The sequence below is a fragment of the Phaenicophaeus curvirostris genome, chromosome 3 (assembly GCF_032191515.1).
Source record: "Phaenicophaeus curvirostris isolate KB17595 chromosome 3, BPBGC_Pcur_1.0, whole genome shotgun sequence".
NCBI lineage: Eukaryota > Metazoa > Chordata > Aves > Cuculiformes > Cuculidae > Phaenicophaeus > Phaenicophaeus curvirostris.
In genome coordinates this window covers 85370900-85390885 of record NC_091394.1, presented here as the reverse complement: position 1 = coordinate 85390885, position 19986 = coordinate 85370900, and the positions used below count along the sequence as shown (strand labels likewise).

Genomic DNA, 19986 nt, shown 5'->3' with positions numbered 1-19986 from the left:
CTTCTCTGTTGATTGGCACAGAGATATGGGTCTCCAGAAATGATAGAATACAAGTAACATAACTAGAATAAATCAACCACACTGGGAAATACCCATTATGGAATGGAAATTCTTAGAAGGAATGCAAAACATGTTCACCTTACCCTTTGACCTTGGGCTCCATCTCTTCCAGGTGAACCTGATGCTCCTGGGACACCCTAAGCATTATAAAAGGAGGACAGATGATTAGATCAAGTTAACAGAATCCAACTAAATCACTTTCCAGTGAAACTGTATGACATGGGTTTGGATAAATGTTTTAGATAAATGGAACTCAGCATTCAATACTGGACAGAGCCACACAAGAGATTCAGTAAAAAAGGTATTTCTGTGAAATGAGAGATGGTTAAATACACATTGTTAAAATGCACAGGCTTCATACCCCTCACAACAATCCTCTGCTAAGACCACTGACAATTTTGTCAGGTCAGGCTTCCTGTGTCACTGAAAAGGGGCTTGATTTCCTACATCATTTCAGTGTCATGTCAGTGTAACTCCACCCTAACCTGAAAACACAACTGCTATTTCTCTCTCTTGCTGCTAAAATGGAGTCTGTTTCCATATTGTTTGAAGTCAGTGCATCAACATCAAAGGGGAAATCCTGCCTGAGCAGCATTGCAAGTTATGTCCAACAGTTCCCCATTGTTTGGATGAAATGTCGCTCTTTGGCTCATCAAAGATGGAGAGCACCAGCCTGGGACCATCACTGCAGTGTTCCAGAAAGGTAACAAAACTGATCTATGAGGAAAGGCAGTATGAGTTTACTATCCCTAGTACATATGAACAAGAGAGGGGAAACTGATAGCAACCAACAAATACTAGAAGGATATCACCAGCAGAAAAGGAACATCTGAAAATGGAAAAACAAATGATCCTGGAAAGCAGCAAAAAAATGGAATATTATTTCCAGAATAAATAGCAGACACTGAGCTGACTAAGATTCACTGAATACTACAGCTTCTTAAGACGACAATGTTGTGAAAGATGGCACCAAAAAGATTAAGAGCCTGCTCTGTCCTCCTAAATAATTCCAAGAAAGATTTAATGGATTTCAAGTGAAAACAAGCAAACACTATTTTTGTGTAAGTGTGAGCAGAAATCTAAGAGTGGATAGTTTCTGAGTCTATAGAGATCCAATTTCAGTGTTTAACAATGCTAAGAAAGTGATTAGTTCTTCAGGCCCTGAATGATTTTGTCACTTCACACTGCCATACCCTAGGTCTGGACATAAATATCTGTTCAAATTCACCCCAGTAACACACTCCTCAGCAGCTGTGAATATGTCCCCTAAATTCACAATGATGTTAATTCAACATTCAAACTTAGTAAATAGGTTAACCAATAACTTAGGGAATACCTGCAGGCCAGGAAAACCAGTATCTCCTTTCTCTCCCTTTTCACCTGGTGGTCCCTGCAAATTAAGAATCACACATAGTAAATCAAATACCTGGTTAGTTTCCTATTTTTCAATAGTTCCTTTCAGCTTCATTTAACCAAGCAACCAATAAGAAAACAGAGTATTTTTCCTGCTGAAAGGGAATCTACAGACTATTTGCAAAGCTGTTAATGAAGAATTTACAAATATAGAAAACAAAGAAAATAAAACTAATTGTAAAAGACTTCAGAAATAACATGACAAAGCTATAGCCACTACAAAAAATGTAGTTATTTTCTTTTCTTCTCCAAGGAATCTGTCTTCCATTCTCAGAAGTATTTACTATAGTGATGAAACCAGTGGATGTCTATGGAACTTAGATGTGTTTCTACAGTACATATGCATGACAAAGATATACTTTTCCACATAATAAATTAATCATAAATACATTTTATGCACACAATTTCTCTTTCAAATAACTGTTCTTATAATTAATGTATTCTGTATCATTGTCTAATAGGAGCATCATCAAGAATGCACCATTTTAGCAAATCACTTCATTATTTTGTACAGCAGTATCACATGGGCAAGGTAAAAAGAAGGAAGTGTTATATACTCTAGTAAGTCTTGGAAAAAGTCTAGCAGATAAAGATATGCATCTACTGCATGTGTGTACTCATCTACCAAGGCTGTATATGCCCACATCTGTATATGAAACAAGATTAGTGCTGCTGGTTCATTATTCTACCAATGCATTTTTATGTTGAAATTCTGAGACGTTTCACAACAGCATTGCAAACTCCAGACTTAGTCAGATCCCTTGATGACAGACTCTAAGTTTAGTGAATACTGTTGCTTAATTTTGGCAGTGAATATGGGGATACCTTTCAAGTCAGAACTGATCTGGGGTGAGCAATACCAAAGCCAGAAAAAGATGAAATATTAACATTATAGTTTGGGGCCATGTTACCACCCCCACTGCAATTTTTTTTTCACTTGCCTCCAGGCTTGGATGCTAATGCCTGGGTCATATTCAAACTTCAATCAAATTTCTTCAGCTAACTTGAAGTTCAGATACAAACAGGAATGTTGGCATTGAACCCACATCTACTATGGGTTAAACAGAAATCTGTGATTCAATTCAAATATTGAAATTCACATTTTGATTAGGACACCAAAAGATATTTCAGTCTAGTCTAAGAGACATGCTGTTCAAAACATCACAGGAAAGAACCCTATTGATATTATAAGTCTCACTGGAAGCCCTTGAATAGAAAGACCACTGGGTCCCTGTGGTCCTGGAGGTCCTTGTGGTCCAGGAACACCAATTTCACCTCGAGGTCCATCTGGTCCCTAAAGTAACACAGGACATAAGTTAAACTCTTATCATATGGAGAAAGGCGGCTTCTGTTTGAAGAATTAAATACCAATAGACTCAAAAACATCTGAAATTTGGGTTGACATTTGATTGAGCCATTAGGGTTCAATTTAAAACTGTCTGGTTCCTTTAAAAATACAAAAACATGAAAATTTATGCTATGACAGCTGCATTCTGAATTTTATATCTTTTAACAAGGAACAAACAGGACAAGCAATTGTTTTGAAGAGAGACACATCAAATACCAATGGTATTTCACTGTACTTTTTCCTCGGTGACATTAGAGACAATCTGGAATTCATTTCAAGGTTTACATGCAGCAGAAATAAACTGACAACTTGTGCATCTGTCAACTGTAAAGCATTGTACAAAGTACCTTTGGACCTGGATCTCCACGATGACCTTTGGCACCTCTGACGCCTGGACCGCCCTGTGAACCACAAGCACATGACTTGCTAAAAACCAAAACTCTCAAATCAACAAAAATTAAATCCCAAGAAGCCAAACAGCTTTTTCTTGTTCCTGAATCAGTGTTCAGGAATTAGTGAATACACTGCCCATATCCTTCCACTGGAGTAATTAAACTGAAAACATACTTAAGTGTGACCATACACAAGAACAGATTTGAACACAGATGTGACTACTTTATAGAGCCAAGAATACACACCACGTAAGCATCAAAATAACACTGAAAGCTATAGTAGGGATGGAAATGTATACATGTGGTCACGGATTCCCTTCCAGTTGTTGAAACCTCCTGCACATCTGTCTGTTCTCACCAAAATCACCACATTGTTAAAAGCTGAATTTCCTATGACTCGGGAGTATTTTCCAGCAGGGACAATTCCACAATCTGCTAGATTTATCATGGTTTAATCTGGAGCTACTCATAGGTAAGACACTCTTGCCCATTTTCCTCTTTTTTGCTCTCTTCAGCGGTGCCTACATCTGTTAATCATTTATTAACCAACTGTTGCCTATTTTATGAGTATCGTCTGAGACACTGGAGTTGCATATATCTATGGATGGCTGCCATGAATGTGTTTTGCATATACATGCTCTGTGTGCTTTGTCCTCTAGGAAAGCATACAAAGATTTTTTTTTTCCTTTTTTTACAGATCAATTTCCCTCTTCTCCCACCTGATTATATCACTTAATCTCTTGGAATATGAGCTTTACAGGGATTCTGACCTTCTTTATATTCAAAAGTGACCTTATACAACTAGGTCCCATAACTGAATAGCATTCTTTAGCAGGTACAATAAGTACTTATAAATTTAACAGCGGCTATACTAAAGACAGAAAAATAGAAAATATGTTTATCAAATTAAAAGCATATGTGGTATCTATTATTCTTAAAATAGGAATGCCAGTAACAGAAACATTTGGAAGTACCAGAATACTATTGCACTTCAATGAAGGTATCATGATATAATGTTAATATGCATGATCACAGAGCAGTTCGTTACTCCTTTTCTCAATTCCTTCAGTCTTCTCACTTCTGTCCCACAGCTCTGTGGTGACAACCCATTCCATCACGGTCGGCTCCAACCGTAAAATCTCATCCCACGCTCTCCACAGACCCATGTTCCAGTTGCCAGTTCCCAAATTCCATGTCCTCACATTTCTGCTTTTCAGCCCAGTAGCTCCCTCTGCCCTTTGTCCTGTGTCTGCCCTTCTCCTGCCTCTCTCTCAGATTAAAGAGTCTTCTGCAAATACTCAGCAAAATAACTGCAACTTTTTAACATAAACAAAATCACACATTTTTCTCACATTTTGTTCTCAGAAACAGATTACATTTTTATTAAGTAAGAACATATATTTAAAAATAGCCTGATGCTGAGCCACTAAATCATATGCTTCGAGATTTACACTGAGTTTGGTACACTTATCCATGTTTTGAACCCAGTAACCTTTGCCTGGTAAAAGCACAAGTTCCAGTAAAGCATTGATTTAAGATGAAGACATCACAAGAGCCTCTCTTATTTTTCTCATAAACTTATTTTGGTAGTTATTCCCCAGCACTACTAAGCTTGTGTGATTAATTTCAAAATTTACATTTCTTTGGCTTCTACTTCTAGCTAAGAACTCGTTACGTCTTTTTCTCCTATTTCAGATAATTTCTTAATAGCTAGAGCTTTCCCTCAGAAATAGTTCTTACTAAGTCATATCAAGTCACCACCTTATTTCTTTTTGATAGTTTAAACCTATGAACCAATGAAAACTTTTCTTTGCAATTAAACTCCAATCCTCCAATATTTCTTGTCTCCTTCCTCACCTTCTCTAGTTCTGCAGCACTCCTTTCAAAATGCAGCTATCAGGTTTGTGCGATATCTTACTTTTACTGTGCGTGCGGAACTTCAAACAACATGATCAAATTCTGGCAAAGATGAAGCCATAAAAGCAGTATCCCATAATGAAAACTGTCAGATAATAACTCTAAATGATACTTTGTCTTACCCAAAATGACCCATTTCCTAAAAGAGCTTAAAAACGTTTCCAGAGTTATTGCCTCAAACAAATGGAAGCCTTTTATTTGGAGTCTTTTTAGTCTAATGTCTAAAACTGGCTACCTGGTAGAACTCTGATCCCTTAAACAGAAAAATCCTTGGCTTACAGTAAAGTCACATGGCAATTTAACAACTTGGACCAGTATTGACCAGACAAGCACATGACTTTGGGTTGGCACAGAGATGAATGTTGAGTTTATTCTTTTGCTCTGCTTTTTCCTAGGCCTTTCACTTTTTTCCAGAGCTATGCCATCTAACTGTCTGGCAAAAGAAGTACCACTTACAAGAGGCTGAGTTCCAGAATCACATACTCCCTTGCGCAGGCAGGGATTTTTCTTCTTGATTTTAAGCCTCCTCTTGCATGGTACTATGCTACTCAAAATACAGTTAATCATAAATGCAATAAATAGAAGCACATTATTTTACTGCTGGGTTAAGCTTTAGCAATTCCCCATCTGTATATGTTTTGAACTACTGTAACACACATCCTTCCAGTCAGTTTTTAAATATTCTTCATTATACTGTGAAATGTGGGCAACCTACTAAATTTCAGTTGCATTTTTCTGTGAACTATCCCATTGTCTTTTCACAGACCACGAACTGGACACTTCTATATTTAAACCATAATCCATATTAAAGTGTTTTAATTAAAATTAAAATTAAATTAAAACCTTAATCCATATGTGATTTATGATCTACTTTCAAAAAAGAGAGCAGAATACTTTTTCCTTGTTCAAGATATACCTCTTCAGTGAATTTTCTCCTGAGTTCCTTTTCAAGTTTTTGTACCAGAGCTTGAAGAACAGTACTTGCAGAAAGACTAACCTCTCAGTTGTTACTAGGATAAATGTCTGCAAGGACCTACTACGTGAATGTCTTCTGTGCAAGTTAATTTTATTGTTGAACACGTAATTTGTGCACTTTAACCTTCTCAGAAATTTATTTTTCTTCACATTCTTCACTTTTTCTCTTCAAAATATGCTCTTAGAGAATCCAGGACACAGTAGGAGCAGAGAAACATACAATTCAAACTTGTTCACAAAAGGGTCTCAGATCAAGCTAACTTAGCAAGCAGCCCTAAAATGCCAATCAGAGTTATCAATAAGAGTTGTAAAAGAAAAAATACCATGACCATCCTGCAAACATCCCATTTCAGATAATCATTCAATCAAAGCAATAATAGACCATTGCACGCAGAGCCTACAACTTTTCTAAACAGCTAAAAATCAGCCTTGGGATGTGAGACTGATTTATTTAGTGACCCATGTCTCAGTTGTCTGATCTGATCCATTATCTGAGTTCGTCTACGTGCCATTAAAGATGAAGATTTATTCCATCTTTCTAAGATCCTAAAATGAGATGGAAGGAAAGTTAAATAATTGTTTTCTTGAAAAGACTTGGTTATGCAAGGAACTTAGTTATACACTGACTTAACATTTACACGCTAAACACTCATTTAGATATGGAACACCCCATATCTTTAATTCCTAATACCGTGAACTGAGCATTTCGGAAAGCTAAACTCCGAATGACATTTAATGCACATGTGCTAGAGTAGGCAGATAGCATTGATTAAAAAATTGAAAATAAATGGTACTAACTATGACATATCTACTAATGCTACAGACAGGTAACAGGATTCAAGGTCTAAAGACCACCCTAACTGCTTCAGGTCTTGATTAGGCCACTAAAAAGTTGGCTAACCTATTGAGAAAGAAGGTTTTTTACAGCATATTCCTTGACATCTTTGCTATAAATTGAAGGGAATTTAATCTCATTGCCTATACTTAAAACCCTACTTTGACCTTAATAGTTACATAATGGGAATATATTCACATGTCTTGGAATAAAGGTGTCCAGTGGACTTTGTGGCACAGTTGGCTACAAACCTGAATAAAACCTTACCGGTGGTCCAGGAGGTCCAAGGGGACCCTTATTAGCTTCTGAACAGGAACATGAATGAGGAAGGGCAGGGCAGTTTTCCTCATCTCTCTAAGGAAAGATCAGGATAGAAAGAAAATTATGTCCAAAACTGTGATTCAGAACTTAGGAATTTTGTGAACCTAAGACAGGTTATGTGTGGATGCCTCAAAAGCACCATTGTGATTTAGAAAAATACATCACATTGGCTTTATATAGGATAAGTAATCCAAGCAGACTAAGGCTTTTTTGGAAATTCTTAACCATCCATTTCCATTAAAACATTTGTTAATAAAGGAGAAAGTAAAAGGTAAATTCTACAGCTACTGAAAGATGTTTCTTACCAAGCCAGGAAGCTCACAGCATTTGTCCCGATTGGCCCATGAGGTAGCACAAACAATGTCAAACATCTGTAACTGCAACTGTTTCAAAAAAAAGGGTGATGTACAAAATGATTGTTAGTTGTAAGATCAGTGCAAAATGGAGCCATCTTCAAGAAAAGCTACCTTGAGTCAAGCACTCAGATTAGACAAAGGAAAAGCTATCAACTGAGAGCAGCTAGTCACAAATGCACTAACTTAAACAGTAAAAGTCTTGTGTTCTAACTGACTTGTCCAAAATATTAGACATTGCCTGGACTCAGAAAGCTGTTCAAGGTTAAATGTTGCAGGCATTTTTTAGACTATCCTCACCTCCTTGATTAAATTCCTGATTTTGCATAATGGTGCTGGCTGATACTTTTTTCTAGCAAAGGAGGCATCAACAGACAAGCAAAAGAGAGCTCAGCTCTCAAAGCTGAGTAATTTCTTTTAACACACTGGTATGGTGCTGAGATTTTTATCTGGGACAAGGTCTCCTGTAGCCTATTACTTACACTGGAGCTGAGCCACAAATAATATTTATCATCTTCTCCAGTTTTATTTTATTTCAGAATATGGCCTCCCTTATCCATATTATCCCCAGGCAACAAAAGTTTAAGGATGGTAAAGAGCTTGCTCAGCACCTGAGAACACTGGGCAGAAAAGAAAATTCCCATCACAGGTCTGGGAAAATAGTTTGGCAAAGAACTTCATCTACAAGAACACACACATTTGGTAAAAATAATGGCTCTAGGTACTCAGAAACAGTATACTAAATAGGACTCAATGGTAAAACCAATTCTCCATTGCAGCCTTGAACTGAACCAGGGGTTTAGAGAAATGAAGCTTTCTTCTGTTAGTATTTCTATTCTTTTTTCCATGCCTTATATATATGCATACTGAATAGAAAGGGGAATGGAACAGAACATCCCATTAAATTAACCCCACACGTCAAAAAAATTAAGGAACTGCTAGAGATAGAACTCTGTTTTGGTTTTGTTCCCATTATTATTTTTAGTGGCATTATTTTAACACCAGCATTTAAAGGCTTTCTTAAAATTGCACCACTTTTTAAGCTGCTTAAATGAACTACATATGTGCGCCTTTAGATTTGCTCATATTTTTTCTTATGTAATTCAATTATTATATTTTAAGCAAAGGAATACTTTCATATACATATAAATATTTCTTATCTGCTCGTTTGTAGGTAAGCTGTACTACAGATGCAGACACATGTGAGCTGGCTCCATGCTAAACATTTTAAACAGCTGAAGTGCAGCATGAAGGCAGCTTTCACACCCTTAGTTTGACTCCAAAAAGCTCTGTCCTGATTCCAACAAGTCTATGTCCCTGGCTACATCAAATGCAAGCTGGCTACACGCGGAGTCAATTAGCTGTCTTTTTGCTACACATCCCAAAGCTACTAATTATGGGAGAACTCATTAGCTAGAGCACATGAACATGCACAAACATACTGCTCTGGGAGTCAGCATGACCCTGGCATTTGCATGATACTACACTTGAGACATCCCAGAAAAGGAGGGCAGAAACATTGAGCTGGACTTGCAGAAAGCAGCTCAGGAGCCACTGACACGGGTGGCCCAGGGAAGTTGTGGCTGCCCCATCCCTAGAGGTGTTCGAGGCCAGGTTGGATGGGGCCTTGGGCAGTCTGGTCCGGTGGGAGGTGTCCCTACCCATGCCAGGGTGAGTGAAACTAGATGATCTTTAAGGTCCCTTCCAACTCTAACCATTCTATGATGCTATGATTGTAAGACTTTTCCACAAGGCAGTCCATTCTAAGCTATTCTGTTATCCTGAACAACAGAAGGTTGACAGTATTGGCTAAATTAATACAATACTGCACAGCCTTGTATATGCATCATTTTCTCTGACTCAGACAATCTAAAGAACCATAGTGATAAAGCATGTTGGTATAAAATAAAGAGCAAATATACATTCTCTGAATTGTTGCATTCACCATCCAAATGTTGAATGACTCAGTATTCTTATTTTAAAATATTATGTGGGTTGCTATGACTCAAGCTAAATACCTAAACAAAGCTTTCTGTGCTACTGTTAAACTTTTATTCATAGTTCTCCACATTCATAGTGATTTTGCTTTCTAAATATCCAGCCCTGTAAGCAGAACCAGTAAGACAGAAAACTCTGTCTATCTTTAACTGGTGAGGCTATAGTTCTGCAAAGTTTTCTCAAGAGCAGACCACATCTCCCATTCCCTTTTTTTAATGCTACATATACATGGAGGCAAAAAAGTGATATTTAGAAGAATAGGAAGCATAAATAAAGAGAATGTTTATAAATTGTAAATAAACAATATTTTAAAACTGGACTTCTCATTAAATCCCACTGACAGAATAAAGAACGTTACCTGATGAACATCATGGTCAGGTTTCATTTCTCAAGCTGGCTGAAGCATCGAATCCAGATATGTTAAAAGCGTTTGGCATCTTTAGGCTAATCCTCTTTTTGTCCTATCTATCTCTATTTCTGCTTCTTCATTGAACTGCTGCACATCATACGCATTGATGGGGAAAAAAAATCTGATACAAGTATATGCCCTCAAAGTTGAAAACTTTTGCAAAATACAGGTGATTGCACTGGAATCATAGAATAGTTTGGGTTGGAAGAGACCTTAAAGATCATCTAATTCCAATCCTCCTGCCACGGACAGGGACACCTTCCACTAGACCAGGCTGCCCAAAGTGCCATCCGACCTGGCCTTGAACACCTTCAGGGATGGGGCATCCACAAATTCCCTGGGCAACCTCTTCCAGTGCCTCACCACCCTCATGGTGAATGAAATTCTTCCTTATGTCTAGTCTACGCATTAAAAACGTTCTGACAACTTCAACCCGTTCCATGTGAATACAGTCAGAACAAAACATCCACAATTTTATTCCCAAATAACTGCTTATCTGTTTTTATTTTATATAATAAGCATGTTTAAAAGTAAAATCAAAGTATTTCATGAAAACACAGCTAATAGAAAAAAAAAAACCTTTACAGAATTATCAAGACCCCTCCAGTTTTCCTATTAATTCAAAACAATTTTCAAAATGTTTTACAAAAAGGAGTTCATTATATGCTTGGCTTCATGAACCTCTTAAAAGTGTGAAGATACTGGAACAGAATAAATCCCAGTATTTTGTTCCCAACAGTGACACAATCAATATCTAATGAAGCACAAGGGTGTAAGTCATCCTTCTGTCTTACAGTTTACTATCTTCCAATGACTTCCAGATCAGGGATTTCCTGCGCCAGATTAGCTAACCCCCAATATTCCCCTTTCATGCACTTGTTCAGGTTTCCCTGCAACTTAAATACTTAGAAACCACAAAATTCTACAGCAAGGAGCTGCACTGATGTACTACCTGTTGTGAGAAGAACCTCTGCCCTGCCACCTACTACCTTCCATTGATGTCGTCTAATTTTTGGAGTTCATTCATGCCTGAATTGTGACTATTCATATAAGTTCTACTCAAAATAAAAAAAATATAAGAAAAAAGGAGACTTTAAAGAATGGTATTAGGGTGCTTTCTTGACTTCCTTTTATTTGATATATTTGTTAATACTTGAAGGCAGCTAAACAGTACTAGGGAGTAAAGAATTTTCCTCTTCAGCAATGAATTTGTAGTCTTACATCAGTTTTACAGTTCAAATGAACAAACCAAATTTTTCAGTGAGTGGGCAGTGTGACATCTTTTATAGATTCCTGGGTTTTAACAAAAGACACTATTTCTTTCCACTTCTTCACAAAGCCTTCTCTAATTCCAAGATTTCCTAAGTTTGGCTTTTTCTGTTTCTACTGGTATGTGACTACAAAGGTTTCTCTGTGTTATTGTCTTTCAGATTTCATGTAATTATTATCCATAAGTCTGAGGCCTAAAGGCTATTTTTTTTGTACACAGAGATATATTCTGAGGGCTACTTTTTCACTAAACAAGAATATTTCCATATAGTGGCAAGAAAATACATTTTTGAAACCTCATTCCTATTCAAATCAAGTCTTGAGTACAAGGTTCATGTTCTCCGCTAACTTCATTTCTAAGGGCAAGAAAGTTCAAAGAAAATTCGCACAGGGTACTCCACAGCAAAGAAGCTTCCCTAAGATCATTGCCAGATTGTCAGTTCTTCCTTCAACAACTAAATTTACCTGAAAACTCCAAATAAACCTTCCTAATATTATCTGAAGTGAAATGGAAAGACTCTCATACTCCTATGCTGGAACTTTACTGCTTCAAAAATGAGTTCACACTGCTTCAACTGAAAGCTAACTGCAATAATTCCAAACTATTATAAATAGTTTAAAGAATTTTTCTTGTTCTACTTACTGGTGCAGAGTTGTCCCTTGGTCCTCTGGATCTGACCATTCTCCCCAGCACCTCAATGCCATCAGAGCTAATATTCCCTGCAGCATTAATGGTCTTCTCACCCACTTGCTTGCAGTCAATAATTATTTTGGCTGTAGTCTTGCTGATAACAACATGCAACTAAGCAAAAGAAAAGATGTTTTAACATGCAAAGGAGCACATAAGATATACTAATTTCCTGGGAAAAGGGGGGGCACTTTTTGATGTGAGCTCCTAACTCTGTGTTTGCTAACAAAAATCAGAGAAAAGCAAATAACAAATTATATGATCTCTAGAGGTCACTTCCAACCCAAATTGGCTTATGTGATCAGTAACAATATCTTGGCCTTGTATGATCCTGCTATATAGCACCAATTCTCACAAATACATCCTTTATAGCTATTTGCAAAAGCCCAAACCAAGTGGTAAAATTTAGCCTGTAAATTATATATTAATAGCTCTGCAAAACCCTCCATCGTGAAGTTTTTACACTGAAAAAAAATGAAATCGCATAAAATGCAGTGCAGAAAAGCAAAGTACAGTGACAAAGTTGCTTCTGCCTTAACTCACATTCAGTTGTCAATCACTGTTGTAGCAAAGACATTTCCAGCAGAGAGGACAGTCCTAGCCACAACTGTCCTGTCATGAGCAAACTCTCATTTAAGGAAAGGAAAGAACACGTTTTTTTGGGTGGGAGATCAGAATAACAGCTAGTAGAAATGCAGTATCTGATCTGCACCAGTACCCTACTTGGAGACCAGAGCCCAGGGTGAAAGAATGCCAGAGTAATTTCTGTAGTTCCTTTGCTCTGGGCTCAGCTGGAACTAAATAGCTTAAAAGCTGCTATGTATTTGGTCTCCTGCACTTTTCAAACACATGTATAGCAAGGATGTTAATTCAAAATGCAGAAAAATACCTAAGAGGAAAAGTTGCTAGAGCCTCATACGTTCCTCCAAAGCACAACCTAAAGTCAAAATTAGACTCCACCACTGACATACTCCCCATTTCTCAGTGCACTGATTAAAAAGGAAGTACAGAAAAGTTAAGCTTTGTGAATACTGTCCCTCAGTCCACAGTCTCCTTTTTTTGGATACAAACATCAGGAATAAAAGTGAACAACAGAAGCATCTTCCACAAAAAAATACGTGTCACAATCCCAGCACTACATCATCTCCTTTTAGAAAGAATGTTGCAAGTTCTCTAACAGCTGAGAAGTTTGACATGGCATAGTTCTTAAAATACATTTAAAAATTACAACTGTGGTCAAAAGAATGATAATTGCTTTTGCTGGACTTTTTCCTTTCATTTTGAGTGACATTTCCAATCTAATCCTTAAAAGGAAAAGCCAGTTTATTTCCAAATTACTTTTCAAGGCAAGTATTTTCAGTCAGGTCTAAAACACAAGCACAAAGCATGAGATGAAAATTGATAAAATCATAAAAACTATCATTTGTTTAATGTTAATTTAATATTGCAAAGACACACAAGACAGTTTGGTACATGATTCTGAACATGCAAAATATATTTCTTTTGGCAGTGGCTGACCACATGAAAGATGATTTCAAACCATGAAAAACTCCCAAACCTTTTCTTAGAGTGTTTTTTTTCCCTCTATTACTAACCTTATGAAAACTCCCATAAAATATCTTCTTTATTTCAGGACCTTCAAAAGTCACAGTTTGAAAATCTCCTTTGTAGTCGTAGTTAAAGAAAGTCAAAGTTTTACCACCATCTGTGTGAGTATAAAAATAAGGACTCTGTGTTAGAACAAGAAAAGGCCTGATAGATTATTTGAAAGGGTTAGTTTTGTGTTAAACAAATGTGTCAGATCACATGCTAGTAAAACATATTCACAAGTGATATACTGACCTGGAAGTATCATAATAAGTTCTTTTAGAGAAATGTTCTTTCCCGGCTTGACAAAAAGTATGGGCCAATATTTGGGAGTCTACCTGATCCTACTCTCCCATTAGTTCTCTGTGGGACTTGGACAAAAAATGGAAGCACAGATCCTCAAGCTAGCTAAATGCCTAATTCCCAATTATTTCTAGATGACATATCTAAAAAACTGTAGGAAAGATAGAAAGATAAGTACTAATATATGATTTTTTAAATTGGCAGCTATAATGAATAGCTATCATAGTATCAACATTTTTTTCAACAGTAAATATAAAAACTTTCTAAATTATAATCCTTGTTTTACAGCTGTGGAAGTCAAATCAAGTCACCAAGAGTGCTATCTATGAGACTGCCTTACATCTATGTACACTGTACTGTTAGTACCACTGCATATAAAGACAGTCTCTATTAGAACCAGATTCAGAGCAGTGGAAATTATAAAAGCAAATGAGCAGCTCCCTTAGGTCAATTTACATCCAGTATAGCTCTTTGGATTTCAGTGTCATTGCTCCTACTTTAGAGCAGCATACTCAAAATTTGACTTTAAGTCTAAATTCAATTAAATTAAATCTAAAACACATCCATTAGAGACTATAGCCTTCCAGATTCAGGTGGTTGGTCCTGCAGCAGATAATACATCAGCAATAATACATCAGCGATAATATATCTAGACACAGAATGAATGATTCATACAGTTAAAGAAGAAAAATAACTGATAAAATACAAAATACATACTGTCTAAAATAACTCCAACCAGGGGTTCATATCCTTCATTTAAAATCTCCCAGAGAGCAAACGGCTCCTGAGGCGTGTCAGGGAGTATCCGGAAGAGAAATGTAATCGTGTAATCAGAAGGGAGACCTTCAGGATGCAAATACCTGTAAGAGATAATGTTTTTTAAAGTGAAACAAAACATTAAATCTGGTGATTCGCTCACCATGTGTTCACTTAACACACTTTCTACTATGCTGTATATTTCTTTGGAAATCAAGAGTGAGAAGCAATATGTATAAGCATTTGCAAAGTAAACTGAACTTGGTAACTATCAAAATACTTATGGAGAAGGGAGAAGTTATCTTTGCCCTGAAATTTACGAGATTGCCCTTAATTATTATTTTTTTTTAATTTGAAGATCAAGTCAGAGATCAGTTTGAAGGAAAGCTAAAATTGGTTATATTAAAAACTTTAAAAATAGCAGCCACTCACAAGACCTTTGTTATTGTCTCATTTAAAAGACATTGAAAATAGAAACTGCCTGGAAGATCAATCTTAATAGATGTGTCCTTTGTCATTAAACCATCACTAATGGATAGAAATCAGGAATGACACGCTGTTACAGGAGGCTTTATAAATTACAGGAAATTTAGTTTATACTTTCAAAGACAATATGTTAGAAAGCAAAGTAAAAAAATGATCACACACACAGAAATGCAACCTGTTCTCCTGGAACTTTTGCAGAAGAAAGGGGAAGGTTATGATACAAAAGTATGTTATTTTATGCCATTTCCCAAAAGCTGTTATTTAGTGCTTCCGATATAATTTAAAGTTTCATTGTCAAATCCCAAAGTGGAACATTTGGACAACTGTCTGAAATGATTGACTATTTTGAAAATGTTAATTAGCCTGATTTCTTCAAATTGTACTAAAGAGATATGTAAGAAGCCTGAAGAGGCTGTTTAATCAATTGCTTTTCCCCAAGTACAGTCCGTTCCTTTTAAAGTGCTTCTGGAAGATATAATATGTATAGAAGTGAATCATGCTGGAAAATGAGTTAAATGTGACATATAATCAATATATTCTGCACAGTGGACTGTTGATAATCAAACGTGATGTTACACTGCACATTTCCCACAGAGAAAAAGAGAGGGAACTCAAGAGTTTTAAGAACAAAGCCTTATGATCTGCCCATCACACAAAGCATATATTAAAGAAAAATCAGTAAATAAAGTGGGGGAAACACAGGATTTGGGGATATTGCACTCAAAAAGAAGAATAACATTAATGAAGTCAGATGAGGTGTCAAAAGCAAGTGATAATATTCAGACGTACCTGTAGAACATGAAGAGAAATGTATTCTCTGAGCCATGAAAGGGAGTGAAAGCCTAATGAAGCAGTAAGATTGGGCTGGGATGGCAGTTAGAGAAGAGCAGATAAATGCAGCAGATCCAATTAGAAAAAAGCAGAAAGGGAAAAAGAAGTGAGAAATGCTAGTCCTTTGAAATTCCAGTCCATCTAACCCCAGAAGGAAACTAAACACAGAGAATGTGAAACAGCTCCAAGAAGTATAGCTCCAACTGGGACACAATAGGGTTATCACACAAAAAGACTAAGATGATATCTAATGTAAACTGTAAAAGTAATTTCCCACTGTCTGTCTGTCTTATTTATCTCAGCTAAAGAATATTTTTCCTTTTTTTTTACATCTTCCCATGTTTAATACAGCAGGGACACTGCTTTTCCGCGATGCCACTTAATACAAGGTAGGCGACTACACTGAGAAGAACCAGACACAACATTCACACTGTTCATAGAACAAATGGAGAGGTTCCAGCACTTCCTCTCAGAGGAATGACTGTAAAAGTTCAGCGTGAGGTTTCTTCATTGCCTCCACCCTATCTGTCCCAGGACACAGTTCTCATGACTGTGTCCTGTCTCACAGGAAAATACTAGATGCTGTTCACACAAACTTATTTTAGTGTGAGGAGATAATCTTCCTTTGTAATCAATGAATGAACAAAGACTTAAGTAAAATTGACTGAAAACAGCTAAAGCAAATTCTCATTCTGACTAACACTTCAAAGACATTCCTCCTCTATGAGACTTCAACCTGCATTCCAGAAGCACCTTTCACAAAGTACTACAACTGGAATTTGCCCAGGCATACACATGCATGAAATTGCTAAGTGTTAAACTAGCATAAGTCTGAAACTGGCTCACATGGGAAACCCATAATAGCCAGCGGGCTTACCTACTTCTACCTACAACTGCAATTTTTGAATAAAATTGGTTGAGGACTCAGGACACCAAACACTCTTCCTATTCTTTAGTACAATGTAGGTATACACTAGTGTTTCTGGTATTCTGACGAAAATACTGCTCACTGAAGAGAATAATTGCCTGCATTGGAAAATTATCTTCAGATGTTTTATGAATATTTATATGCTAATACATACTTGGTAGGCTGGGATACCAGGGCATCCTTGTGCAGTCTGTAACACGGGTAAACATTAAATGTACCAGGTTCCATTGAAACCCCTTCCACAGCTGAAAACTCCTTTTCAACCAAACCAAACATTTCCATCATTTTAAATCCTGGAAGGTATCAAAATATATATCCTATTAATTTAAATTAATATCACATTACAGGAACAAAAAGAAAAAAGCCATTTGCCTCGAAGAGTTTCATATCGCTATCCATTTAACAGCTGTAGCAGAAAGGCAAATTTATTGCTTAATACTGTGAAAATCAGGTAATGTAAAAATTATTCCATAATTAGGAACAAAAATGAACACAAAAACACTGTACCTGCAAAATTGTTGCCATCTTTAATTACCAATGGGCAGGCTAGAAAAGAAGGAAAGAAATATTTAAGGATACAAGAGATGTCCCACTAGATCAGAACAATGACCCACTCAGCCCAATATTCTATCCCCAACAGTAGCCAAAGGAAATTCTGTTTAGGAAGGGTGTGCAAACCTGGCCAATTTCTACTGCATTCTGTTGGTGTTCCTCAGCATGCACAAGGGTTGTAGCAAAGATGTTAAAGACTGTATCACTGTGCATTCCATATAACATCCTTTTATGGATCTGTCATCCACAAATTTGTCTAATCCTTCTATGAACCTGCCTTCAAAACCTCTTATTGCAACAAATTCACTGCCTGCTTCATTAAAAAAGTATGTCTTACACTGTTTTTTAACCTTTCATGAGCAACAAAGTCCAGAATTGCATGGTGTCCTTAAAATGTGTGCACTCATTTTAAACAGCTGTATATCTTTTATATTTTACGTCTAGCAGGGAAGAAAGCACACTTATTTGTTGCAGGAAAGCTGCCCTGGGAATTCAACAAGCACCCCAGGATAGTCATATTCAGAAATCACTTTTAGAATGCAAGCATAAGTAACCAATAAATGCTACTATTGAGTCGCATTATAATTTTCAAAGTTCTGCTATAATTTAAAGTAATTTCTCTGATGATACAAACTTCAATGATTATCTCTCCATTAATAAATCATAGGATAGTTTGGGTTGGAAGGGTCGTTTAAAGGTCATCTAGTCCAACCTCCCTGCCATGAGTAGGGACATCTTCAATTAGATCAGGTTACTCAAAAGGCCCATTTAACCTGATCTTTAATGTTTCCAGGGATGGGACATCTACCACCTACCTCTCCGGGTGACCTGTGCCAGGGTTTCATCACCTCCACCATAAAAAAAATTCTTCCTTGTATGTAGTCTAAATTTTCCCTTTTAGTTCAAAATCGTTACTCTTCGTCCTATCACTACAGGTCCTGCTAAAAAGCCCCATTCTTCTTTTAAGCCCACTTTAAGTATTGAAAGGCACAATAAGGTCTCCCTGGAGCCTTCTGTTCTCTAGGTGGAACAATCCCAACTCTCTCAGCCTTTCCTCATAGGAGAAGTGTTCCATCCTTTTGATGACTTTTGTGACCCTCCACTGGACTTGCTCAAACAGATCCATGTCTTTCCTGTGCTGAGGATGCCAGAGCTGGACACAGTTGTTGGGGTGCAGTATCACCAGAATGCAGTAGAGGAGCAGAATCGCCTCCCTCAACCTGCTGGTCATGCTTCTTTTTATTGCAGCCCAGTATATCGTTGGCTTTCTGAGCTGCAAGTGAACATTGCTGGCTCATGTCCAGATTCTTATCCACCAGTATACCCACAGGGGTGCTCTGAATACCTTCACCCCTCAGCCTGTAGTGATACCAGGGGTTGTCTTGATGCAGGTGCATGACCTGGCCTTGTTGAACAGTATGAGGTTCACGTACGCTTACTTCTCAAACTCATCCTAGTCCCTCTGGATGGCATCCCTTCCCTCCAGCACGCCAACTGCATGACTCAGTGTTGCCTACAGATGTGCTGAGGGTGCTTTCAATCCTACCATCTATGTCATTGATGTAGATATTAAGCAGTACTGGTTCCAGTATGGACCCCTGAGGAACACTGCTTGTCACTGATATCCATCTGGACATAGAACTGTTGACTAGACAATAATATATATCTAAATTTTTATAACTAAATTCTGAACCATTAACAATTTTTCAAATCTGAGATAACCTTTTGACAACGAATGGATGTCTTCTGGATTTATAACAATTAACCATTAAATATTTTGAAGTCACATCACCTTAATTTCCTTAATATGTTATGGAAATAACATTAGTTATAACATCTGCAGTAAATTAAGATAAAAAGGTCAAGAATACTTCTCAATAGAAAAATAAGCTACATCCCCCGCCCCGGTACTTAGCACTTATTATTTTAGAAGCAAGTATAAGTCGAAATGGCTAACTTGCTGATGCAGTTTCACAGACAAATGTGATCAGCTCATCTTCAATTTTTGCAAAGGCATCAAAATCATCCACAAAGAAGACATGTCTTTCACTGGGCTTGCTGCCAATATTAACTAGCTCTGAATAGTCAGCATCAGCTACTCCAATAGCAAAAAAGGTGAAACCTGCAAAACAAAGAACAACACTCTTGTGAGTTATTCAATTAGAATGGAAATACAATATGAACACAACTGTATTTGCATTGGCTCCTATCCTGATTAATTACAAAACTGGAAATTCTATTAATACTCTATAACACATGCAAAAACAATCATGTGTTTATTCTACAATAAAGGTATTACATTTCCTACATGATATTTCTTTTGGCTATTTATGCTTAATCAAATTTGATCAGTATTTTCTTGAAGACATGTAAAACTACTCAGTAAAGTATATATTTAAATGCTTTTCTAATTTAATGCTATACTGTATTACTCACTAAAATATTCATGTATCAAGTTTATCATAAATACAAAGCAGAAATCCTGTAGGTCTTTTATAGAATTTTTTTTCTGTGCCATATATCAACTAGTTTTCAAGCCACCACTGCCTCATGAGTGAGCATTGA

At 36.9% G+C, this 19986-nt stretch overlaps 1 protein-coding gene across 6 annotated transcripts in view; it reads right to left on the bottom strand.

Annotated features, from left to right (window-relative positions):
- The window catches only part of COL14A1 (collagen type XIV alpha 1 chain), a 119264-nt gene that overhangs the window by 22478 nt on the left and 76800 nt on the right, over positions 1-19986 (bottom strand). For all 6 annotated transcript variants that reach the window (XR_011337204.1, XM_069854588.1, XM_069854586.1 and 3 more), the window contains exons 29-40: positions 19379-19543; positions 17377-17415; positions 17024-17162; positions 14586-14728; positions 13574-13683; positions 11934-12092; positions 7567-7644; positions 7208-7294; positions 3169-3222; positions 2672-2767; positions 1397-1450; positions 144-197 (exon numbers count right to left, since the gene is read on the bottom strand). Coding sequence is in view for 5 of the 6 variants with exons in the window: in XM_069854588.1 (XP_069710689.1) it covers positions 144-197; positions 1397-1450; positions 2672-2767; positions 3169-3222; positions 7208-7294; positions 7567-7644; positions 11934-12092; positions 13574-13683; positions 14586-14728; positions 17024-17162; positions 17377-17415; positions 19379-19543 (1178 nt within the window). In the remaining variant the exon portion in view is untranslated. The remainder of the gene's footprint in view (positions 1-143; positions 198-1396; positions 1451-2671; positions 2768-3168; positions 3223-7207; positions 7295-7566; positions 7645-11933; positions 12093-13573; positions 13684-14585; positions 14729-17023; positions 17163-17376; positions 17416-19378; positions 19544-19986) is intronic.